General features: G+C 30.0%; 1 protein-coding gene across 1 annotated transcript; it reads right to left on the bottom strand.

The window, feature by feature from the left end:
* Positions 1-61: 61 nt before the first annotated feature.
* On the bottom strand, positions 62-27371 carry LOC136982258 (ubiquitin carboxyl-terminal hydrolase 35-like). Its single transcript, XM_067278726.1, has 13 exons — positions 27217-27371; positions 17381-17587; positions 14987-15093; positions 12488-12782; positions 11024-11131; positions 10617-10832; positions 9675-9776; positions 7113-7271; positions 6973-7043; positions 3111-3209; positions 2940-3033; positions 694-1611; positions 62-628 (listed from the first exon to the last, which is right to left on the bottom strand). Exons 2-13 carry the CDS (start codon positions 17570-17572, stop codon positions 473-475), a joined length of 2517 nt encoding a protein of 838 aa, XP_067134827.1. The 5' UTR covers positions 17573-17587; positions 27217-27371; the 3' UTR covers positions 62-472.
* Positions 27372-27509: the final 138 nt, after the last annotated feature.

The raw sequence follows: 27509 nt of genomic DNA, 5'->3' as shown, positions 1-27509 counted from the left end.
TTAAAAATTGCACTCAATTCAAGAAGCACCCAACTCATATTTAGTGTGATATTTGATAAAAAAATACTGTATAAAAATATATACTACATTAAAATTAGTCAAGATGTTAAATCTATTATAATTTTAGTTAATGGAACTGAGCAGAGTTCTTGTTTAACATATAATTTATTTATAAAAAGACGTATTAAATATATACATTTATAATTTTTCTTTTTTGATTGTGTAAAATACTTTATTAGTTTTAAAATTATTATGTCATTTTGAAATATTTATAAATTTCAGCAACAAATGGTAATTTTATACAGATGGATTTTGACTCCATAATTTAAAGATCTAATCTATGTACATATGTACTAATTTACATTGCTTTTAGTTTTAACAAATATTAAATCTACATATAAATTATTAAATTAAGCTTTATATTGTTTTGGTTTTTTTATAATTGTGTCAAATATTCTTGAAATAAATATTTCTAATATACAAATCTTGGAAAAGACATATCTGATCCAGAACTACCGCAACCTCCGGATGGAGGGGAACCATCAAAATCCCTGTGAAATCTTTTGGACAGCATTAGATAATCTTGAGAATGTTTCATTCGTTCAAGGGAACGTTCTGCTTCTTGTTCCTAAAAATAATACATAATTAAAAACTTTGAATTTATTTTTAATAAATATTTACAATTCAACTTACTTCTAAATATTTAATGTTGTCATTAAATATAAGTTCTTTCAGCTCTGAATGAATGAAATTATTAACATTCTCATCAGTAATACAATAGGTTCTCTCATTGGGAGCTTCCTGATAAAATAAAACATAGGCTGTATCTTTTGGGAATCGTTGTGCTAAGGTTTCAAGAGAATTGTAAGACGTTAAAAACACGTGACTGTCGTTGAATAGATACCATTTCTGTTCTTGGACTGGCACATTAGTAGTAGTTGAGGACAAATGTCTTGCATATGTGTAATAATGACCTCTTTCTGTTGAAGTACCCGAGTGAATGACAACAGCATACAAATGATAGACTTTACAATTATTTTCATCCAAAGGCCATAACAGTTCATACGGATAATTAACTATTGAGATAATTTTTGTTTTTTTATGAAGAACGGGATTATATGAAAATCTGAGAAGTGTTATTATAAGGTAAGTAGGAAACTTTTTAATTTTTGACTGTTTTTTTCCCGTGTGTAATTCTTTACACTTATCACAGAAATATTTATTTTCACCTTCTAAAATTTCAGGCTTTAGATAATTTAATATCAGATCACTAAGTTCTATTCTGACTTCATCTTTAGCATCTGAAGAATCTTTATTTTCATCTGCATCTGGAATTGCCAAATGTAGTGATGTAAACTTTTCGGAACGAACTGACGAATTATTGCAACAAGAACAAATATATGTTGTCTCTGAAACGCCACTGAACACATTCTCAATTAGTGAATTATCTTGACTTTCACTTGATTGTGGAGACTGACAAGTAAACTTGTTCTGTTCAATAAGCAAATCAAAAAGAAAATGAAGAAATTCAGCACAGTCTTGCTGTTCTCCCATTTTAAACCAAGATGGTCTTGATATTTCCAGAAAATGATTTGGAGAGAAAGATGGTCTCTTAAAAAAAAATATATTAATTAATATATTTTAATCATTTTTTTATTTAATAAAACTAAAGCAAAGACTTTAATCTTTCAAATTTAAATCAAAATTATCGTAACATAATTACGTATTTAAAATTAAAAATGCATTTAATATAAAATCATGCATTGCTTAATATACACAATACATTCTGTGAAATAGGACATTATGTAATTTGAATGTTGTCCAAAACCTTATTATATACACACATGGCAAAGCTATATAGTATACTGTAGTATACCAGTCTTGACTTATGTTATGTAGAAATAATTATAATAATGTGTGTTGCCCTGGGTGACCTGGGATTGAATCCACACAAGTGACCCCAGGAATGTTTCATAAGTAGTCTTATCCTGGAATTGTTGGGCCCAATTCCTCGCTACCTGACTGCCCCATTCCATATCATAAGTCTAGGTGAAACCATGAAGAGCACAGAAGAAATCCTCTTAGTGTCCACAGGGAAGAAAGCAAAATAATAATTACAAGTATTGAAAGTTTTCTATGTTTTCTACCAAGTTCAATACACGTATAAAAACTATACTTATGCAACTATTTGACATTTATATTGATAATTTATTGAATGGAAGACAGTCAAAGACACCCTTTTTAATATGTATAAGATTTTGAATTCATTACTTTTCATGAATGATCCATTAGTTTACTAAGAAGGATCAATGCCATTGGTTTTAATATTATTCTTATAGTAATTTCTATTGGATTATCTTCACTTTAAATTTTTTAAAACAAATATTATGCTACTCAAATTTTTATAATATATTCAAAGTTTTTCATATTTTAATGTCAATTAAACACATTAGTTTTATACATCAAAGTTTGCATAACAAATTTGTATTTCTAAAAATTTGATGTGTATGAAAAGCAAACTCCACACATTTGGTATTCACCAAATGCCAAGTAGTGTAGATGATTTACTTGTGATTCACTTGACAAATGTCTGGTATTCACCATTTCCCACTCCTTGTAAATATATTGTGCCAAATCAAAGAAAACAAATCTCTGTCAAACATTTGTAATTCCCACAACAAACTAATGTTCAGCAAATAATTGTGTGTGTGTATGTATGTGCTCACCACATGACAAACACTTTGGCAAAAGGCAATTATTCAGCAATTGGAAAATACCAAATGTGTAGAACAACATTAAGACAAAACTTTTCTGTATGTAGTATAAGTTGTGCAAAATTGCTCTTAGAAGAATCTCAAAAAGTGCACTAAACTTTGTAAACAAACAAAGATCAACTTAATATTTTTTTACACTAAAAAATATTAAGAACATCACAATACCTGTGTTAAACTTAAATAAGCAAACACTTCTTGTAATTTGAGTAATATAGTTTCCTGAGGTTTTGGGGCCACTTTTAACACTGAATATCTGAAACTAAAAGTAATCAAATAATAAATTTAACATTAATAAAATGCTAATGTTTGTTTTCAAATTATAAAATGAAAACTTACTAATCTGTCATATATAATGACTGAAGAATACAATTCAGATAGCATGTATTTCCAATATTATCTAATCCTACCATTCCAGTTTCAGATTTATTTCTCTTCCTAAAGCAAATGTATTTAAAAAATTCTTAACATTAATGCAATTCCATAAAATACACTTGAATTTTTTTAAAAATAGATGTATCTAAATTTGTGAAATTAACTTATAACACTGTTGCAAAAGAATCATGCACCTTAAAACCAATATGCAATAGTAATCAAATTCTGTACATGGAATGGTAGTGAAACAATTACAATTTCATTAAAATGTTACAAATCAAAAATGGCAAAAGCAGTCTGGCAATTAATGCAAACTGACCAACGTCAAAGAGCTTTAGTCTGCACTGTACAACTTATTAATATGCAGTATTTATGATAAATATATTCTTCAAAGATGACTTCTTGTTCTGTGATATTATAATTAAATATTTTCATTTTCTTACTACCATTCCACATGCAAATTTGATTACTGTTATATGTCAGTTTTAAGACATCAATTTTTTTGCAACAAAGTGTATTTATTTATAATATTTTCTACATAATACATATAATAATGTTAAAATTTAAAATTAGAATAACTAATTATTCAGTAAACTGTTGATTTTAATAATTACTTTTGAATTACAAGTATCATTGTTTTTCTATATCACAGAGATTTTTCAGTTTCCTATGTAAAGCAGATAGGGTAGATGTACCAGTTTTGGCCAGTGTAGTACCAGTTCTGGCCAGAAAAACAAATTTAACTTAATATAATCACACATGAAACAAACTTTTATTGTTAACTGTGTGAACAGTTAACAATAAAAGTTTGTTTCATTAGACAGATTTGAATATGTGGTGATTATATTTTTAAGTTAAATTTGTTTTCTGGCCAGAACTGGTACACTGGCCAAACTGGTACATCTACCGTAGCAAAATACAGGTAATCCCTGTATAACACGGCACTTCTATAGCACGGATTCACTCTAACATGGTTCGAGAATTGGAACCATCCCCGTATAACACGGTACTTTTATAGCACGGATTCACTCTGACACGGTTCGAGAATTGGGTAAAGCCCTTGTACATCATGAAATGTAATAAAAACTATTAAAAGCGAACTTTATATAATTTGAAAATACGGAAATCTCCGTTCAATAAACGTGATAAAGCTTTTAAGTGCAAAAGATACCTCATTTGACATTTTTCGTACTATCAGATTTTCATGCATAATTTTCGTGAACTATAAGTACTTAAGTACAGTATGTAAATTTTCTTTTCCCGCCTTCTGTCGATACACGTGGTCCTTATCAAAACTTCTCTCAGCGTTGTCAGATCTCCACGCTTCTGCTTTTAGTGTTGCCAGATGTTTTTCCCTTATTCCATCTTGCTTTATTCCATCAGCAGTTTTTAAGCACTGAACCATTGGGACCGTTACATAGATTAAAAATTTTCGGTTAATAGTGCTTAGTGATCACGAAAACACTGTTTAATTTATACTAATATGTATCACTTCTTAAGAAAATTTTAATAAAGATATTTATCTTAATTATGAAAATATAATAGATATAATAGCATGTTTTTTAATTTTTGGAACTTAACCCCCCTTTTCGTACTAGTTCTTTGTTTCGTATAACACGAATTCACATAACACGGCAATTTTTTGGAACGTAACTCCCGTGTTGTAAGGGGGTTACCTGTATTCTACTGTATTGGAAAGTGTAATAATAGTTGGCAATACAATAGATTGGAAAGGAAAACAATGGCATTACTATATCAATGACTGTTTCACACTTTATGTGAAAATGCATTTTGGAACTGTGTTTCAAATGATAACATAGAAGAGTATTTTGCTTATTTTTATTTTTTATGTTGTTATTTACAATATCAAGCATTCCTGTTAACAGTCCAGATTTGTTTTGTTATATATGTTGCAGTTTTCTAGTTTAGATGAGCAATTATTTTTTGTGATATCATCACAATGCTGGCTGCAATTTTAATCATATTTTTAATTTAAAATATATGCTCTCCACCTCAAATTAGTAGTGGCTTGCCCCTGTACATCATACTTTTCCTTTAACAATAGAGTCATGCCAGTCATCTATTAACTGCTTTCAGGGGAAAATTTTGAATTCAAACAACATAACTTCTGGTTTCCATCAGAAGTTCGTATATTGTTAATCAGGGCCTCCTGTCCACAAGGTTTCCATACTTGGCCTCAGATTTCATCTATCTAACTCCGTTCTCAAGATTAAGGAAAGACAGATGGATGGACAATAGTAAGAATTTAAAGTCCACAATTTTTTCAAATTGAAGTCCAAAAAAAGCAGTGCAATATAAAAGCACAAAACTTGGAGACCAAGACAAGAAAAGAACCCCCCCAACAACAAGTTTGTCAGGTATATGTTGAACAACTGAGAAAATGGAGTCAAAGCAAGAAAAACTTTTATTTGATATTCCAATGGTATGGTGGGAACCAGTAAGTGATGAAGCATGTTGTTTTTGTTTGACTATAGTGGCATAGGGCTACAATAGCAAAAACAAAGGTTATTGTCTATCCAACAGCAGTCTCTGCTGTCAGACTTGTATATGTTCCTGATTTACCCATACCATCATCTCCTACATCAGGGGTGGCGAACCTGTGGCACGTAAGAGAAATCATCTGGCACGTAATGTATCATATGATTTCTGTTTTTTTCAATCGTCCTTTCTGTTTATCACCTGATCATCCTTTTTTCAATCAGATTTTTAACATTTATTCGAATTAAAGGGTATTCGTTTAATTTCTTTAAATATCATTATTAGAAGTCTAAGACTTTGACACGCATTAACATCTTTAAAGCTAAGTATGCTTACAATATGGCACGCAGACTCAAAAAAGGTTCGCCATCCCTGTCCTACATCATTAGATATTTTGTCAGGATGAGAAGTTAAGCTATACTGCAGTGAACTGATGATATGTACAGCAATCCTGAAACAGATAATGAACCACAGAAATTTACACAAAGCAAAAATTATTTTCTAAGAAAATTTTTTTAATATATTTAATAATTTTTGGTTAGATTTAATCATTATTCAATGGCTCTTGAACTGTGTATTGTTTTAAGAAAATTAAACAAATTGTATTAATTTTCTTTGTGAAAAATTCTTGTGATACAGAAAAGAAAATTTTATTTCCGAAATAAGCATAGTATATTTAATCTAATCCCCAGTCAAAAAGTTAAATTTTGTAGGCCTGCATAACGAATAAAAATATTCAAAAGGCATTTTAAAAGATCTCTGCTTTTCACATGTCAAAAGAATAAGTTTCATCACGTTTTAATAATTTAAAAAACATAAATTATTATAAATAAAATAAAAATATCAGTACACAGAACTTAAAAGAACAATGTTCTAAAAAAATTATTGGTAATACAATATTGAAACTTTAAAAAAAAGGGTCTGACTTAGATTTTATGCAAAATAACTGAACTGTATTTTCTACACATAGCACCAGCATATAATAAACAACATTACCAACAATAATTTTGCACATTATGGATGAAGTTATGCTGGCCTCACAGTTTATTGTGCTTTGGACCTGATCTTTCATCTACATTCTGTGTGATCCCATCTACAATGAAATCACACAGAATTCAGATGAAGGATAGGAAATGATGTCTGACTGAGCCTCATTTATGCTGCCCAAATTATGAAAAATCAAAGATCTGTATCAAGTTGGATCAAGTATCTTTTAAAATAATAGGCAAGGATCTGACTAAATGGTTATCTAGCCAATCCAATTAAATATTTTTCAGAATGTATAATTAACAGTAATTTTTTAATGTAATATAAAATTTTGCTATACTTAATTTGATTTTCCCATCTATATTCTGACAGAAGCTGCTTCATTTTTTCTTTAGATGGAGTTTTATATTTCTAAAATAAATTATTATAATAATTAGTTACATTGGAAAATGACAATTATTCTTAAAATAAAAATATTACCTGTAATTTCTCTATAATAGGATTATATAAATCAGGAAAACCAGCATGCAAATACATAACTGTATGGAATAATTCAACCATTTCTTCAATAATATCATCAGTAAAATGCTTATTTTTTTCTTCTATTTGTGTTAGTATTTCTGGTATTTGTTTAGCTATCTGTTTGAGAAAAATAAATTGTAAATCATTGATATTTTCATTATAAATCACTGCTTAACTTAAAGAACAACATTAATAATAATAATAATAATAAAAACAGAAAAAACAAAGATAAGATTTCATTTTGTTTTATGAGGAATATCTTAAGTGCTTTATATCTTCAAACTGTTATGCAATGAAATGCTTGTCATAATTAAAGTTGGAAAGTTGAGGTGCTTTTCCTTTTCATTACTTGGCCTGTTTCAAAGTATCATACAATGGTTCTTTATTAAGTTTACATGCATTTGAAGGGGTATTAGTTCCTCCTTTTTTACCACTGAGCATGTTTCTGATAGTTTACCTCTTTATTGCACTTAAATTGGGTGTTTTGTGTATTTTCTTTTTCTACTTATAAATCTGAATTAAATTTGTAATTAGTGAAATATTTTTGATATTTAAATACCTTCCTCTAACATAAAATAATAACGATGATTCCATTGTTCATGAAGGTAAGGAAGGGATATTGTGATGATGTGACAGCTTACTGGGTTTAAAAAACTGCAAAGATAAAGCCAAAACTGAAGGAGTTTAATAAATAACTTTAAAGACAAAGAAATTACAACCAAGGCTAGTATTCTGATACATGAACTTTGTGATGTTACCCTAAATTTGGATAAAAAGTATCTCTCTTCATGGATTGAGAAGCACATTAAATACACAAAACATATTTCTAACAGAAAAAGAAAGAACTGAAAGGTGTAATTTTATTTTTTTGGCATCATTAAATTCTGCAAAGGTCAATGTAAGCAAAAAGAATGAATTTTCACATGAACTGGCTACAGCTTTAATACAGTTAGGAATTGTTTTTAACAAGGTAAATCATCCCACATTCAAAACCTTTCTAGAAAGTATACCATGCAGTCAATCCCTGACCAAAGCATATTAAGGAAAAGCATGTGCAACCTGCATATGAAGCATCTTTCAAAAAATACAGGAATAAAAAAAAAACAGACTTGCTTCCTACTATTTTGGATGAAAACAATGAATGTGTTAAAAATTTACATGCTGAACATTCTCATTAATCTGTTAAGAGCAAGCACAACTTATGCTGTTAAAAGAATGCAAATTAGAAAAGAAACATTCCACAACTGTTATGCAAGCCTTCAATGATGCATGTGCCAAACTGTGGAACTCTGCCATTCCATACAGACGGTTTGGTTACTTGTAACAGATCAGGCATCATACATGCTAAGTGCATGTTCAAATAAGAAGCTGATGTATCAAAATATGATACATGTCACTTGTCTTGCCCATTACTTTAGCAGGGTATGTAAAGAAATTAGGGCAGTATTTTCTTTGACCAATAATTTCATTTTAAAAATGAAAAAGACTTTGATTAAATGATCAAGCCAATTATCTCTATATCTATGTAAAGAGATAACTAAGGAGGAGTGAGATTTTTAAACATGCTAAAAAAACCAATTGGATGGATTTGCTTTAGAGAAACTGGAATATTCTGAGAACAAAAATCTGGATATTCAAATTATAACTCTTGAGTGTTTTCAGTCACAAAACCTGGAGATTTTAGTGAAAACCAAATATGTTACTCTAATATCTGTTGATGTTGAGAGATCGTTTTCACAGTTCAAAGATTTACTTTCCTTGCATCATCTGTGTCTGACCATGGAGAATGTAGAATGACTGTGTTTGCAAGTACAATGCTTTTCTGTTTGTAAACTATGAGACTAGATTTTGAAAGTGACTAACTGACTTGAATTTTCTATCATTTTCTCAAGTTTGTGTTTTTTTTATAGATTCATTACTTAAAATGATCATTTTACTTTTATACATTTTTAGGAGCACTTTTTCACAAAAGTTCACAACTTTTTAAGCCATTTTAAAGAAATGATTATGATTATGTCCACTATAGTTGACCCTAACCCACAATGAGGACTACAGTCAGGGCATCATTTCCATCTCCAGATGGAATTATACTGCCCATAATAAATTATGGAATGTATGGACTGTGTTTGAAATCATATCTCCACAGCAGTATGCTAACACCTTACCATGAAGCTATCTGGCCAACCACATAATAAATCATTAAAAATTTTAAAATTGACATCAAAATCCCAAACATTTTGAAACCAACAAATCACAAAAATAAAAATAGATGTCTCAATATTTTTAATGCAATTTAATTTTAAATACCATTGGTTGAAAACATTAACCAACAAGCAGTACGATGACAAATCATGTCACAATGAACCTGATCCTTATGATAATTTTGACAATGCTTATTATATAAACTATAGCTTGTAAGGTTTAGTCATACATAAAAATAATCAATAATTAATGCTAACATTATAAAATTTTTAATTATATTAGCTAATATATTTATTTAAAAATTTAAGAAAAACTTACTTTATGAAAAATGGCTGGAGAATGTTGATAAGAAAGAAGCATAAATTTCAAAATCTTGAAATGGGAACTTTTCGATATAGCTGCTTGAAATTTTGTAAAAACCTTAAAGAATAATACATACATACTATTAACAGATATCAATCCCAACATAAATAAGAATTTATATAATATGATACAAGATGTTTTCATAATTGACATACCCTAATTCTATCATAAATATATAATCTGATGACAAAATAATTTTATTACAGAGTTCTGGTAAGTAAAAACTTGTTAAAAGTTGATGGTTTTTTTTTTTAAAGTCTTTTATAGTAACTGCCTTTAATATGAGAATTTCATACTAAAAGCATAATATATTATACACAGACTTAATACAAAAGTTAATTAACCAAGATATATTTTCAACCTATTTTGAGAACAATTGAAGCTTAGTTTGGAACAGCAGCATGTTATTCAATTAAAAACTTGCAGATGTTTGAAACTGGTTTTAATTGCTTAAAAAAAATGTGTCAATTAACTGATTTTTAGGCTACCCTGTATATAGGGTAGATGTACCAGTTTTGACCAGTGTAGTACTAGTTCTGGCCAGAAAACAAATTTAACTTAAAAATATAATCACAAATGAAACAAATGAAACTGTTCACACAGTTAACAATAAAAGTTTGTTTCATTTGTGATTATATTTTTAAGTTAAATTTGTTTTCTGGCCAGAACTGGTACTACACTGGTCAAAACTGGTACATCTACCTTATCCTACAGTCTTATAAAATAATAAATACTTTTCTGAAATAAATTGTTATCTAAATCCTTAATAAATCCTTATCCCCATTAAATCCTTAATCCTTAATAAAATAAAACTTAATATTAATAAAGAGAGAATTCAATTTAATAATTTCTACTAAATTATTTATTCATTATTCAAAACTGATAATTACAACTTACTATATCTATAGTTGCATTAAATATCTCTATCAATGTGTGATACTTTTTGCTTTCTGCCAATGCAACTAATACAGTTAATATCCACCTGTCTATATTTTTAGCAGTCGGCCAGCTCAACCAATGTATCATCCTAGTTACTGCAGTTCTTAAAATTTCCACGGACTTCCAACATCCCGCGACACTCTTAATGTGATCGACAAGATGTAATGGCAAAACCTATATAGAAAATAACAACATAAATAATTAATGTTTAAAAATAAAGCAGAACTGCATTTAAACATGAACATTTAGAAAAAGAGAGAGAAAATTTAAATTCAAACATAGATAATATGTATTTATGAATGTAATTACACAAGCAGAAGGAAAATAATGCTTTAATTGCAAATATTTATAAGTATCAAACTTACATCAATAACAGAAGCTAGAGCTGGTGAGCAGTTAGCATTGGATGATAATAACATAGAAATTGTATTAAATGTTTTGTTAATGGATGTTTCGCTATTTTTCCAAATACTCTGAAATAAAACACAATGATTTAAAATACAATAAGTTAAATAACCTTAAAATAGTTGTTATCAATTCTATTACCTTTGAATTATACACGAATGATTAAAACCTATCATTAAATGAAGGATCTCTATTAAAATAAAGTTTCAGTTTCTTTCTTGCCCCATCCCTTCAGACAACATAACTAATTTTTAAATTCATAAATGCTGTCAGTACCAACATATTAAATATGTTTGTGCTGACAGCATTAAAGAATTAAAAATTTAAGAATTAGCAAACTTGTCAACAACTTAAAAGTTCACTAATTCTTAAAGAATATCCAGAATTTATTCAAAAATACAATACATTAACAGAGAATTAAATAAATTCTAGTAAAATTTGAGTTTTACTTCTCAAAGATAGTGTTAAATTTAAGTTAAACATTAACAAGAAAGTGCAAAAATGTCTATCATAAGCAACAATTTAGACCACACACTGACTTGTACTCCTTGTCTACTAATGATTACATTAAAAACAAAGGTTTAGATTAGCAAGAGAGGTTTAAACTACAACATATTCTATAACTTATAAATTTAAACAAAGTAAACACAGTTAGTATTATATAAAATCTTACAAATAATGTAAAAAGAAACTATATTATACCATCGTTAATATGAGGGCAGTTTTTTTTCCAGCTCCGACAGTCTATAAAACAAAGACAAATGTAAATAACAAAATGAATTTATTACCAAACATTAGATACAAACGTGGTTACTTCTTGACATAATCACCGTCAAGATTGAGGCATTTGTTATATCTGTGGATGAGCTTTTCCATCCCCTTGTCATAGAATTTTGCCACCAATGACTTGAGATGGGCCCTAACATTGTTTTTAAGATCATCATTAGTCTCAAACTTCTGTCCTGCTAGCCTCGTTTCCAGTTCAGGAAAGAGGTGGAAGTCTTCACACATTAAAAAGTTCCAAGCTGGGTGAAAGCCTTCATTACTTTTAAACACCCAGTGTATAACCCCGATTTAGCACCGAGCAACTTCCACCTCTTTCCTGAATAGAAAAAGTGGCTAGTAGGACAGAGGTTCAAGACTAATGATGATCTTCAAAAAAATGGTAGGGCTTATCTCAAGTCATTGGTGGCAACATTCTAAGACAAGGGGATGGAAAAGCTCATCCACAGATATGACAAATCCTCAATCATCACACTGATTATGTCAAAAAGTAACCATGTTTGTACCTAACTTTTGGTAATAAATTCATTTTGTTATTTATACTTGTCTTTGTTTTATGGACCATCAGAAATTGAAAAAAAAAAAAAAAACAGCCTAAGTATATTTATTAGCATAATCATCACATGTAATCAAGTACTTACTGGTAGGAAAGCAGAAATAGCATCAATATCTATGATAAATTGTATTATGCTGTAGTCATTGATAACCTGAAGATATGCAATATACCGAATGATGGATTCCAGAAGATTATCACCCATTGATCCACTAGGCATACACTGAGGAAACGTTTTAAATAAAGCAATCAAAGATTTCAATATCTCAATGTTACTGCTTCCTTTCAAACAGTTATTGCAATTGTTTTGAACTGCAATACACAGTTTGGAAAATATTGCTAAATCCTGAAGTTCTAGAGAAATTTTTATAAGTTTCAGTAACCTGAAAAAGACAAAACTTAAGTAAAATTCATTCATTTATCTTAATTTCTGTCAATTATTTTTAATTAAAATTTTATTGTAAGGATCAATTAATTCTATACCAAATTTATTGCTCTGTACAACAAGGTAAAAAAATTTGAATTGCAATCACATGACTTCTGGTTCAGACCAGAAGTTAGTACAGTATATAGATAATCAGGACGTCTGGCCCCTAAGCTTTCCACATCCAATCTTGATATTCATCTAACTCCATTCTTGAGATTAATGAAGGGCAGACAACAGATGGATGACAGTAGGAATTTATAGTAGGAAACTTGCAGCCCAATAAATAATATTCAAATTAACATACATCATCATCAGTTTTTCTTAAATTTTCTGATATTAAAGAATTATAAAACACAACAAGCAATTATTTATTGTGACATTGTCACAATGCCCGGCTGCAATTTTTAATTTATTTAATTTAAAATATATGTTCTCCATCTCAAATTAGTACTATAGTGTCTTGCCCCTACACATCACACTTTTTCATTAGCAATAGTGTTATGCCGATCATCTATCTAACACCTTTCAGGGAGAAATTTTTTGAATTGAAATAACAATATGACTTCTAGTTTGCATCAGAAGTACATATATAGTTAACTGGGACCTCCTGCCCCTAAGCTATCCATATCTGGTCTTGAATTTCATTTATCTAATACTGTTCTCAAGATTAAGGAAAGACAGGCAAACAGAGGGAATTTGTAGATCTACATTTTTTTCAAATTTCAGCCCAAAAACTAAAAATTTTTAAATTTTACTCTGACTTTAATACACATAATTTTACAATGCAAAACTCATTAAAACTGCCAGGAACCAACACACTGCAAAAAGTCTAGAAAAAATAGCCATATACAAAAACACCATTAAGAATACATATATTAATCATAAGGATGCGGTGAGCTTATCAGCAGCATGGAAATTTCTTATAAACTGCAAAGGGGACAAAACACAGTTTTATTTATTTCCACAACTAATAAAACATTGTTTTTCCAGTTTACTTGTAACATTATAATTATGATAAATTTAAAATGTGTTGATTTGGTGTCTGGAATCAAATCAAATGCTGGAAGTTACCCAGGATTTTTTCGTAGGTGATCTGTCAGAAATGTGTTGGGCCTCATCCCTCACCAAACATCATCCTCATTGTAGGCCTGGGAAAAAAAAGACCCTCTTAGTGCCCATAGGGCAGAAGCAGCCAAAAATAAATAGCCAGAAACAAAATTTCCATGGACAGTTTGACACTCATTTGACTTCCATCTTTCACCACTAGCTACTTGTCTATGTTTATTCTTAAAGAATATCCAGAATTTATTCAAAAATACAATAATTTAACAGAGAATTAAATAAATTCTAGTAAAATTTGAGTTTTATTTCTCAAAGATAATGTTAAATTTAAGTTAAACATTAACAAGAAAGCGCAAAAATGTCTCTGGCCATCCTAGCTAAATAAGCATGAAAAAGGATATTTTTTAATATATGCAAAGCAGAAAGTTTACATACACAAAAATATTAGTAACTAGGGATTATAAACTGTCTAACAGCATTAAATGATTTTTATTATTTATATCACTGCAAGTACTTTCAACATTTTATAAATGCCATCTTCAGGCAAAGGTGAGAATGTAATTTAAGATCATCATGTGATGATGATATAAGTAATAAAAACAGACATTATCCCATTCTTTAAGTTGGAAATGTGATTAATTATTGATACAAACTGTTCTTTGTTCTAATTCATTTATTTAGATAAATTTAAATAATGTACAGCTCAACTAAAAAACATCTTTAAATTAACAAGAAAAAAATAGCTTCTAAAATTCAGATAACTTCAGAAACCAAAAATTCAAATCATCATTGCAGTGAGTATATTTACAAAATATGCTTATATATTACTTTACTATAAAAAAACTTTTCTCATAAATCTCTCTTAATTTTAATCTTAATAACTAATTATAATTTGCACAAATCTACTTCTGTACATTTTCTCTCTTAAAATTCTTTTGACTTTTTATTATTGCAACAAATTTTAATTTCTTTGATAACAAAGTATAAAACAGTAATTAATAATAGAAAACACAGAACAATAATGATAATTTTAATTTCTCTAAATGAATAAATTCTATTTTAACATTATTCAATAAAGTTATATTAAAATTTGCTTACATATCTTTATGGTGAAGAGCCACATCCTCAAAATATTGGTTAAGATTTATACTATTAAACAGTTCAATTAGAGCATCTTTGTTATTAGATGACCAGGATTCATAAACCTGAAAGTAAATTTATAAAAATTAGATTTTAATTATGTTGTTTTATAATAACAGTTAACTACAAATAAATTTGCTGTACTAATAGCTTGCAGACATTATAATTTGTAAGTTTTTCTGACAATCAACACTGTTATTTATGATTATACCATAATTTTAACTGAATGTAAAGAATATTTGGATGATGTAATTAGCAATTACTTACTTGACTAAGAAGTTAATGCATCACACATCATGCAAAACATGCCAATGACCTTTTAATTCAAAATCACGTAAGTATGAAATTTGAAAAGGAATAATTTAAAATTTGTCAGATATTTATTTTCTTTAAATCATCATTAGGAAGAGACATAATGCTTGGAAGGGTGATGCATCAATGCAGAAGGGCCAAACTATTACAAGATGGAGTAACACCTTAACAGCAGCAACTAGCAAGATTCAGAGATATGACATGACAAATGACCAAACAGCATTTAGGTGTAAGTCAACACTGACTTGACAAACATAATAAGTTGATTTTTATTAATGCATATATTTTAAAATATTTATTTAAATAATAAAAAATATAGTACAACTTACTTATTTTTCCCTCATTAATATATTATTTTTAATTTATTGTATTAGTTAAAAATGCAATGTATTGAATATTTAAGATTTTGTAATAAATTAATATTTAAATTTCTGACATTATATATGAGCCATTCACAGGCCAAATCAATTAACTCCATTTGTAAATCCTTAATATAATCATTATTATTTTTACATTTTTTGCATAACTAATTTTATATATCGTTACATTAAAGCATAGCTTTAATGTAAATATTCTACAATGTTTATTTAAATTTAAAGTTTAAAAAGAAATTTAAAAAATAATTCATATTATCAATTTTTATACCTTTTGTTTTGTGGAGTTAATCGATTTGGCAAGTGGTAAAGTGGCAAGTGGCAAGATTTTGGCTAGCTCATATATTAAATTTTATTAATTTAAAATAATTCTTATTATGATACAAAGCTATATTGACCTCACTCACTCAAATTGCATGAACTTGAATCAAGCATTTATTAAATGCAGACTAGTATTTATGCTTGATACCACTGACGCATGCATGCATCTTTCTTATCTCTTAACCCTAATTGTCCCTTATAATGACGTGAAAGTCAAACAAAATACAATCACAAACAAATGCATCACAGACAATCCAAGTGAATGCATGCCACACAGATGGTATTGTCATCATCTGTGACCGTTCCACGAACTATTCTGGAAATTACGGGAATTTTAATTATCCTTCTTCTGTACTTCTATCCCGATTAAAAGAAGTGCCAGACCATCAGGTAACAGAAAATTGGTCATCAACTTATAATTTGTGCAACTAATTATATTTTAAAATTATACCAACATCAGAAAGACTTTTATTACAAATATTTAAGTGTATGCATCTATAAAGGAAAGCTGTACTACAGCAGTGATTCTTAACAGGGCACGGCTCCCTGGGGGTCCATAAGAAGTTTGCCAGGGGGCCGCCAAATTATGCAAAATTTCCTTTGGAATATAATAAAATGAAAATTGATGTATAACCGAATATCGTATTGAAAAGTGAAATAAGAAAGATAAAGTTTTCCTATTTAGTTTTTTTTATATATTTATTTCTTCCTACATACAACTTGGTTAGTACAGAAGAAATAAATGCAAATATGCTACTTACACCACAGTATTTACTTCTTTTATTCCAAAGCAATTCTAAGAAACTATTAATGCTTGGAATTTTAAAAATAATTAGGAAAAATACTAGGCTTAGTAGTAGGCTTTGAAAATTTAAATATTTTTGCAAAAGATATGCAAAATCTTTACAAGTTGTGGGTGTTTTAGTTTTAGCATCGACTTTGGATCGATTTATCGACATGTTTCTTATTTTATTTTTTGTTAAAAATCAGAGTGTTCATGTTTAATCGTGAAGTTTGAATGTTATTTAAATAGATAATGAAATAATAAAGTTATGATTTACGTTTATTATATAAAAAAATCAATTTATTATAGATAATTTAACAAATATAAATTATTATTAAAAAAATGGGGGGTCACAAAAAAATTATGAAATATTTGGTGGGCCACAAGTATAAAAAGGTTAAGAACCATTGTACTACCAGAACATAAAATCATATGGTAGAATGTGATTTTATGTTCCTGTAGCATGAAAAGGATGACTCTTAAGATTCTAAAATTTGCACAATCTTCTACTTGCAGGCATTTCTTGAAAACATAACTTGTTAAATAGAATATTACACTTACCTTCAATCCACAGTTTCTGATAAATTCTGTTTCACCATAAAGGGCAGTTTCCCAGGCATACTTCAATAAGTGAAAACAATCTCTTGGAGGAATACTCTGATGACATGTGCGAATCAATAAACATTCTATGAGCTGCTGCTTTAATACCTGGGAATTATTTGACTTGACAATTCCTTTAAACAGTTTATCCATTTTTTACATACAAACCTAAAATTAAATATAAAAATATATTTGTATAAAGTGTTAGAGATTTCAATTTTAATAATTTACATTATTTCATTATTGATAAAATAAATTTCTATCAGAATTTTCTACTTTACTACAGATATTTATGAAGAGTTTGAAAACAGGTAAAACTATCAGTGATTTGTGCATACTTTGTTATGATGTTAGATACTAATGGGTAATAATTTTATAATAATTGTAAATTATAACATAATATTAAGGATGTGTAAACAAAAAAATCTGCACAAAAATCAAACTCCTTTATTTTTAGAATATGATTACCTAGGAACACAAAACTGACAAAATTAATTTCTTCTGTCTCTAAATTATGGAATCTGATCAGAAGCAAGCAGCTCTTCTGATTTTAGACTCCATGCCAGCCATTAGAGTTCAAACTTGCTCTGAATTAACTTGGCAAAGTTTGGACTTGACGTGCTGTTTCAGTTCCACTTAATTTTCAGCAAACCATTTGATGTTGTTCTCTTTGCTGACATAACTGACTCCATATTCTTATCGCATAGAAATTGTATCTGTTGTGTAATGTGCAGCAGTGAGGTCCAGTCAAAAGACACACAGGCCATCTGAGTGGTGTTTCTTGAGGAATGGGATACTTCTTACTACACTCCTTTATGTACATTTCTTTGTTGATGCAAAGATGAGAGGGTGCTATTAATACTTGACATCTTCCTTTTGGACTGATTATTACTCAAACCAACATTTTCTGAGAAAATTTTGCATAATGTTTAAATTTTGCCTGTGGATCAACCTCATCTCCATCCTTTCAACAGTATGTGTTTTCCTCCAGGGCAGTCATTTCCATCAAAGGTAAAATACTTCTATAACACATCCAGTCCATTTGAAACTTTGAAATCACCTTCAGACTTTTTACGCAGCAAGATTCTTTGCAATTTGAGAATTTTTTTTGTATATTTTATGGCTGAATTTCTCTTCCAAAGGACATTTTGTTGGACTAGTAAGTTTTTGACATAGTGAAGAAATATTTTGAACTTTCTTAAGTTTTCTTAGTGGCTGTATAACTTTTTCAACTGCATCTCTTTCCAATGACTCTCTTTTGTTATCTGTCATTTTAATTCTCTTTCACCCATTTCTTGGACGTCTAGCAACAGACTTACCACTTTCCAGCCTTTCTATGTCGTTGTAAACCAGGGATGGGCAACCCATGGCCCTCAGGCCGCATGCGACCTGCATTAATACTTTTTGGGCCTGCGTCGCATAAAATATGAATAAATACAGTCGACACCCCAAGGGAAAGTGGAAATGTGTTGAGTTATCTGATGTGACAACTAAAGCAAAGTATAGGCTTTAGTTGTCACATCAAAACTACCACAAAAAAAAAACTACAATACTACAATTAGGAAAATACAGTAGTGCATTATACAGTAGTATAGGCTTACAATACATTGTGTCCTCAATTTACAATTACTCTGTAGACGAAAAACTGAAAAATTTGTTTAGTGTTGTTTGTTTTGAGCACTTAACTGTCTCGACTTTCTTTTTCAACCATCACGAATGCCTTTAAAACATCATCTTCACAATTGTCAATTGTTGGCAAGTAATGCCTAAGGATTCTTAATGCCTCTAGCATGAGAAAATGCAAAATTGGATTCTGGTGTGACGTTGATGTAGATTGTATATTTTTTTTTGTTTATCTGTTATTATTTTATACATAAAAATACATAAAATGTTAAGGCATTTTTATTAATATGTATATATATATTATTAACAACAACATATTAAATATATTAATTATATATTAATAAAGAAATTGACTCCCCCTCCTGAAAAAACATAAGTTCGCACCACACGTGCAGAGTGAATTCATTTTTTTGGGAGGGGGTGACGACTTATCGGAGTGTGGGACGGCAAAAGTATGTCGACTTATCCAGTGGTGACGAGTTAAATGGTGTCGAGTAAACCAGAGTTTTTTAACATTAATGCCTATGTAAGTCGGCCGGGACCACAGAAACCTGACTACTTAACCAATGGTGTCGAGTTATCCGGGTGTCGACTTATGTGGGCTCGACTGTATATCAATTTCCCAGCTTAAGGAAGTATGCAGTGAAAGTTCAAATGTTATTTTCTACAACTTATGTATGTGAATAGTTTTTCTGCAATGAATTTAGTAAAAATTAAAACAAGAAACCAACTAACAGACACATTGAAACTAATTCAAAACTAGCATTGACTAATATTTAATCAAATATTTCCAATTATTGTCTTTTATATAATTTTCTACACTTTACAAGTTTTGTATCTTGTTCTTCTAAGTGTTCCACAGTTATGACATTTTGACCCAAAGAAGATCCGAATGGGATTGACAGTGTATATATTTCTTGTTCAATTAAATGTTGGATTACTGTATTTGCGGTGTTACGTGGGTTGTTCAAAAAGTTTGGGAACTTTTTGAATAGCACACCTCCAGTTGGTTATTTTTTAATTCGCTTGGAGGCATTGTGTCCACAGAAACCTCTTGAATAATCTCCTTCAATCCGTTTGTTGATATCTTGTTTTGGTGATTAGTTACGGCTGTTTATGTGAAGGAATGTTTATGGGGTTCGCCGAAAAATCGGATCCGCAGAAATGAGCTCTTTGAAGTAGCAGCATTGTTCTGTGAAATTTTGTCTGAAACTCAGGAAATCTTTCATGGAAACTTTTGAGTTGATTACCAAGGCTTATGGTGAGGGTGGGTGAAACATCTCTGCCTCAAAAAAGCTCAACAAGTTTGCTCAAATGTTAAAGTGATGTTGACTGTTTTTTTCAATGCAAAGGGGGTTGTGCATCACAAATATCTACCTACAGGCCAGACAGTCAACACGGAGTACTACCTGGGGGTTATGAAATGCCTAAGAAACAGAATCAGGCAAAAACAGTCTGAACTTTAGAAAAGTGGCAAGTGGTTTTTTTCACCACGACAACACACGGGCTCATTCGTTCCTCAGAACTCGCGAGTTTTTGGCCAAAAACAAGACTGCTGTGCTTCCCCATCCACGTTACTCACCTGAGCTGGCTCATGTGACTTTTTTCTGTTCCCCAAACTAAAAAACACGCTCAAAGGAAAAAGACTTGCCACCCATTCCAGAGATAGAAAAAAATGACGGAGGAGCTTACGAGCATTCCAGAAAAAGCGTTCCAGGACTGTTTCAAAAAGTGGAAACACCATTGGGATAAGTGTATATGTTGGGTAGGAGATACTTTGAAGGGGACCCTAACAAATAAATTGTAAGTGAAGTATTTTTTTTGTAAAAAAATAAAGTTTGGGAACTTTTTGAACAACCCTCATATAGTGAAAAAAACATTTTGTCTTTTATGTTAATTATATGTAAAATGTTTAGATTTGTTTACTTAAAAATTTTTAAGTATTTAATAATACACTTACACTATTGTTAAGGAATTGATAAGAATATAAAACACTTACTGGAATATAAACAGAATGAAAACAAAACACCTTGGTATTTCCAGCAAACAAGTAAAATTTAATAGAATAAAAACGTTTTCGACTATTTTTAATAGTCCTCTTCAGTTACTCTTTAAATTGAAAATGGAACATAAAATAGAATGCTTCTTTAAACAGAATTAGAACAAAAAATAGAATGCCAGCAAATTTGATAAGTTTCTTCCAAAATGTTCTTTATTTTAGGAAATTTAATGAACCTTTTGATAAAAAATAATACCAAAAGTAAATGAAGTATAAATAGGGCCACCCATAAAAATTGAGTTTCCTAACTGGCCTCTCTCAAATATGCTTAACATTTTTTAATTTAGAATAAAACAGACATACAGTACACCTGTCACGCATTTCTGATTTAAATGCATTGAAATAGTCTTTAAAGCAGTGCTTCCCAACCATTATTATGCTATGCCCACAAAAATTCAATTCTACCAAAACACATTAGTATTTTTATTATTGTTCTCAGGGCTGTAAAGTTGGAGTCAAAAGAAATTTCAGAATCAGTAACAATGCACTGACTCCATCACCAATGTAAACAAACAGTTATAGGTCTAAAGTAAAGTAGCCTGACAATTCACACGACGAAATGTGATATGGTACCATTTAAAAATTTCAGTGACTTTACCATTATTAAAACATATTGAGCTTTCATGAAAGATTCAAAGCTAGAGTTGAAATTAGAAATTTAAAAATTAAGAAGTTGGTGATTTTGTGTAGACTTCAGACTCCTGGTTGTTCCACAGCACCTTCTCCACTAAGGACCTCCACTACAGCCCCAACTTGTCCTCCGTGAATGACCATAAAAGGAAACTCTTTTCCAAAAATTATATACATTTGAATATTAAAAAGAAACAAAAACAAAAAAAGTATTATCCTTATGTTTTTAAATATCTAATATTTAAAAACATTCTTTGATGAAATTAGTTAGTTATTCAAATATTCAAAATTTTCTCTATTAATCTTTTACTAAAATAGATATTTTGAATGAATTTTTTTGGACTATTTATTTTCCATTTATTGTCAATTTTGCTGCTCTTTTGTCAGCGACATATTTTTTTTAACATTAAGCATTTTTACCTTAAAATTTGAAGCTTTTTATGCAATAATTTAAATATAATTGCAATGAATTTATGGAAAAATATGTGAAGAATTTTCAAAAAATAACAATATTTCAGTTCATTTATTTGACTACATTAATAGTGTGTGGAAGATGTCATTATTTCAAATGTCCTGTTCTTTACAAGTTTTTCAAAAATAGAACAATTCTACAAGAGTTTAACTTTAAAAATAGAACTTAAAATAAACAAGCCAAGATTTTACTTTTGCCAGATATCAACAATTCTCTTAGAGTGATACATCGTTTCTGTAATGCTGCATAAACAGTAAGAACAAAGGAATGCTTCATTTGCTTTTAACACTTGGTTCTAAGAATGACATTTCATAAACCATCAACTAAAACTTGCTTTCTTCAATGCTTTTTAGTGTATTCATTAAAATTATTGAAAATTTAAAATGATATGCTAAAACAATATTTTACTTTTTAAAAATGGGAAAAATGCACTTATGACAAAATATACAATCAACATAATGCTATTTGATGATATATACCAGACGTGGGCAAATGCGGCTCTTTTTGAGTTACGTGCGGCTCTTGCCGAAAGTGTTAATTTCTGTCTTTTATTATTATTTTTACAATTTTTTGAAAATATGTTTATTAAAAAAATTCAATATTTGTTTTATATTATATTTATATTATATAATAAAATCGCACGCCTTACCATACTATCTGCCACGACGGTACAGAACTGCGGCTCCCGTGCATTTTGCGAAACCTACATTTCGGCTCCCACTGAACTCTTGCTTGCCCACCCGATATATACTGTATATATGAGGCACCTGGTCAATATTACATGATATACTCTAGCAAAATGAAATGAAACTGTTTACTGTAAATACATGTGGTAGAATCAAATATAAAATTGAACTTTCAATAATGTTAATAGTGCAAGGATTTATAAAAGAGTACCTTCAAAATAAGCATCTTCAGTACCTGCTAAACCTTTGCTAATCTTGGTAGCACTTATTAAAACAGCCTTGCAATATATTCTGCAGTACCATCATAACTGCAATCATTGAAACACTTTTCACCTCTTCTAGTGACGTGATGTGAGTCTGACCTTCAGTAGAGCTAATATTTGGTGAAGACATGAAAGTGTATGGAGAAAGGTCCAGTGAGGTGGTGTTTTATGGATTCATTAATTACAAGAGTGCAATGCACAAAAGCATTGTCTTAATAGAGAACCCAGCTTTTTGTTTTCTAGAGATGAGGCTGTTTTTGTCCTATTGCATCACAGGGGTGACAGAGAATGTCAATGCAGGATTCCTTGTTAATTGCTCTACCATTAGGAACAAACTTCTAATATATCAAGCTTTCATATAAAAAAAAGCCAAAAATATTATCTTTCCCTGGATATGTTAAGTCAAAACTTTTATGCTTTGGCATGGATGCTAATTTTCATATCATTGAAGCACATTTGCTCTGTGAATTGTTTAAAAAACATCAGGTTTCATCACTGGTAATCCTTCCATTTAAGATATCTGGATTGTCAATTTTGTCAATCAGTTCTCTGCTGATGAGTGCATGTTCTTCACATTGTTCATCTGTTAACTTCCTCAAGAGAACTGAGAATAAAGGTATTTTCAAATCAATGTGAACAATGGTTGTAAATAGCTATGCAAAATTTCCAAAATGTTGGCCAGATGACCTATTAATTATCTCAGTCTCTGTTGAGCTGTTTGCAAACTCAGGAAATCATTCCTTAATTTCTTGTTGAAGCTAATCTACTTGGATGGGCGTATTCTGTTGATTTATGTCCTTTGAAATGCTTATGCCATTAATATACTTGTGTACTTTACATGGTGTCATTACCATATGCTTCTTTAAGCAAATTATAGACTTTTCATATTGATAGAAGGCATGCAACATACAATTTGTTTCATAAATCATGACCAGTCTATATAATTAGGGATGAGAACAGATTGCTAATGAATCTTTTTAAAACTTTTAAAGCAACAACTGAGTACTACACATTGCCCATCCAAGATAAATGAAACAATCTATACAAGGCAACACAATGTGTACAATCATCACTCAACATAAATCATCAGCCTACTTTTTAGAACCCTAACTTGTTAAAGTCTGAGTCTACTCAAATGAGTAAAGGCTACAGTTAAGTCATTGTGGATTTATTTATTAAAGAAATTACCAACATTCAGTAAGCTTAAAACTTACTGAATGTTCTAACTTTCTCTATTAGTTCTTCCTTTTCAAGATTAAAGTATTATTTGAATATAAATAGGTTAATCAAATTATGCGTGAAATAACAAATTTTAACACAACATTTATACTACAATTTACTTTTATTAGGAATATGAATCAGTCCAGTTTTACCAACTATAACTCCACAGTCCTGACTCTGAAGGCAAATTCCTACATACTCCAATAGTTTGACATTTTTTGCAATTCATAATTTTTTGTCAAACAAGTATTGACACATCTCAGAAAACGTTTGAATATAAATGCAGTTCAAAAATTTGGTTTATTTTTTGGGGTCTATTCTTTATCTAGTATACACAATACACAGATTATCAAGTTTCTGTTGGGAGCAATTAAGAAGATACTTTAAAAAGACAGAACTAAGTTTCGGGTGTATTTGACCTAATCAAACGAGATACGAGATAAACTTTGAATTAGAACATCTCACCAAGTGTCAATCATAATCCCTTTTGATTATTTTGCTTAATTACTAGAAATAAAACTTAAAGAAAATTTTGTTTGTGCCTGACAAAGAAACCAACAAACAAATCAGAAATTTCTCAATGCTATTGTTTTGGACATTATGTTTTGTTAGACAGGCACACTGTTCTATATGCAAATCTTGTTTGAACGTTATGGTGAATACGTGCTCTCAATGTTTGCTAAATTTTGTTGATAAGTGTCATATTATAAGACTCACTTTATTAAAAAATTGTGTTTGAGTATTATCTTCATATCATTTCATTAGGTTTTCATTGAAACAGTTCATATGTCAAAAGCTTTTTTATAATCATTGATCTTTTTGTGATGTAATGATTTTGAATTTGTGAGATGGATAGAAACAACAAAAATGGATGTTTATATTAAATCCCATGCAATTTTTTTCAATATCAGTGATTTAAATTTAAAGTTTTATGTTTCCATATTGGTGTTAATTTATTTCAGTGAGAACAATTCTCTTAAACTTCTCTGTGGTGATGATGTATGAAAAGAAAAAGGATGCCAGCAGACTATGTTGGCAAAGTTGTTAAACTGATGAGGTCAATTATGCGGTGTTCTTCTACAGAAGACCACAGTGAGGTTTTCAGGAATGTGAGGAATCTTACATCATGTATGGGATTTTGTTATAAAACTCTGCCCCCATTATCAGCTCTTTATCTTACTTTAAAATGATAATGAGTTTACCAGATGACTTCAGTGAGTTGGGTATTTTTTAAAGGTCTTTCAATTTTATCTATTTAATCAGGTTTTTGTATTATCCAAGCCATTTGATCAATTTTTTGTAAAAGCTTGTTTTTCTCTCTGTATAAGCTCTGTAATGAGTATAATAAGGTTTAAAGCTGTGCTTATGCAGATGCAAGAAGAGGGAAAAACACTTTTGGAATCAAAATTCACACTTGCAATGCAGTTTATGCAGAAGAGGTAAATTGAGTTCTTGTGTGTAACATACAAAAAATGTACCAGTTTTGCCTCCTTTAAACGTTCAATCTGTTGAACTTTCTCTTCTTTCCTAAGTTAGTGCATGTGCAGTAGCCCAGCAGCCTGCCTCACTTCTTTGCAACAATAGTAAAACAGGGATAATAGAGCACACCAGCAATCTGTCAAACATAAAGAAAATGGCCCAAGAAACTGCAAAATAACACAGGCTGGGCATAAGTAAAAGGAAGAAAATGTTAATAGAGTAGTTTTGTTTATTTTTCATTTTATTTTTCTTAACTTTATTTTGTTGTAAAATTCATCAGATTTTTTCTTCCCACTTTTGCATGAATGCAACTAGAAAGAAATTCCTGTAAGCACATGATCTTGGTTTGCTTGGTTTTTCCCTCTCCTCCTGTTTTTCTTTCTCCTCTTGAATTTCTCTCATCTGCATAAATGTAGCCTAAGTACCTAAGTTAATACAAACTTTAAAAAAAGTTTCTTTTCACCATTCTAGTTGTTTGTAAAAATAGCAGCAAACAGACTTTTTAAGTTACTATTTTCTTTCACCTCACGGGCAAGGGTAAAAAGCAAATAAAAGACAAAAAAATTTGATTACTTCATATATCACCCGGTATTGTTAGGGAGGATAAGACCAATTTTTTAACAAAACTTACGAGGTCACGTCATTAACACTATAGGAGTTACGTAATCGTTTAGACGGAGGCATTTCTATTCGCCTCAAATCAAAGCAAGGACGATCTCCGACATAAGACAGAAATAAAATCTTACCTAACAAATTAAATCCACCGTAAAATCGTACCATTTAATCGAATAAAAACCGACGGAGAAAGTAACGTTTAGTTCCGCACGGGCCGAACGCGTCGTCTTCCACGTTTCGCTCCGCACCAAACGAGACCGCGTCGTCCCATTTCTTACACAAATTCGCACACGAAGAAGTCAATCCCGTTAATACGTACATCGACAAAACCGGCACAAGCTCGTGCACGGAAAACTATAACGTTTATAATCGAATACACAAGAAGCATCGCCTTTACCAGATAACATTCCCTTTAATCACGCTTCAGTTTTTAATCATAAACAACGGAAAATAGGTTTTGAATTTCAAATTCTAGAACAAAATCTAAAGTATTTTGTTCTAGAATTTGAAATTTTACTTAAGTATTTGTTCTCTTTAGGAAAAAAAAAAAAGAAAAAACATATTTCCAAATAAATGTCTCCACCCATTTGGAAATTCCAAATCAGGATATTAACAAGATTTAGTGCACAGAATATTGTGTGTGTTAGATATCAAAATTAGGTTAGAATTCATACAAGTTACAGCTGACGTAAGCTGTAGTTTTATCAGACAGCATTTAAATAATAATAATCAAAGTTTAAATATATTACCTTGGGATTTAGATCAGAAAAGGAAATGATTTTTCCATATTTAATACTCACATAACTCTTACGATCAGAGTTAAGAAATTCGAAAACGTGACGAAAACAATTTGCAGGGGGCGCTTTTCGATTCCACCAAAATGCTATCTCACGTTTGATTTTTAACCAATTAAATATGTCGTTTTAAATTTTTTTTTTTTATTTTACAAGTTCGAATTTGGTTAATTCATTTAAATTAATTTCAGGGTGAATTTTTTGTTAATTAAAGATACAAATTGAAATGTATCTCGAATTTTAACATT

The sequence above is a fragment of the Centruroides vittatus genome, unplaced genomic scaffold, assembly GCF_030686945.1.
Source record: "Centruroides vittatus isolate TY-2023 unplaced genomic scaffold, ASM3068694v2 contig_817, whole genome shotgun sequence".
Lineage (NCBI taxonomy): Eukaryota > Metazoa > Arthropoda > Arachnida > Scorpiones > Buthidae > Centruroides > Centruroides vittatus.
Note: the sequence above shows the minus strand (reverse complement) of the source record. Positions and strands in the feature narration are given on the sequence as shown.

What these genes read in the sequence shown, in the direction of transcription:
- LOC136982258 (XM_067278726.1), bottom strand. Translation starts at nt 17,572, where the DNA reads ATGGATAAACTGTTTAAAGGAATTGTCAAGTCAAATAATTCCCAGGTA. An exon ending in CTATTTCTGCTTTCCTACCA is followed by an intron (nt 11,132 to 12,487) that starts GTAAGTACTTGA and finishes GTTTTATTTCAG; the next exon opens with AGTATTTGGAAAAATAGCGA. An exon ending in CTCTAGCTTCTGTTATTGAT is followed by an intron (nt 10,833 to 11,023) that starts GTAAGTTTGATA and finishes TTTTCTATATAG; the next exon opens with GTTTTGCCATTACATCTTGT.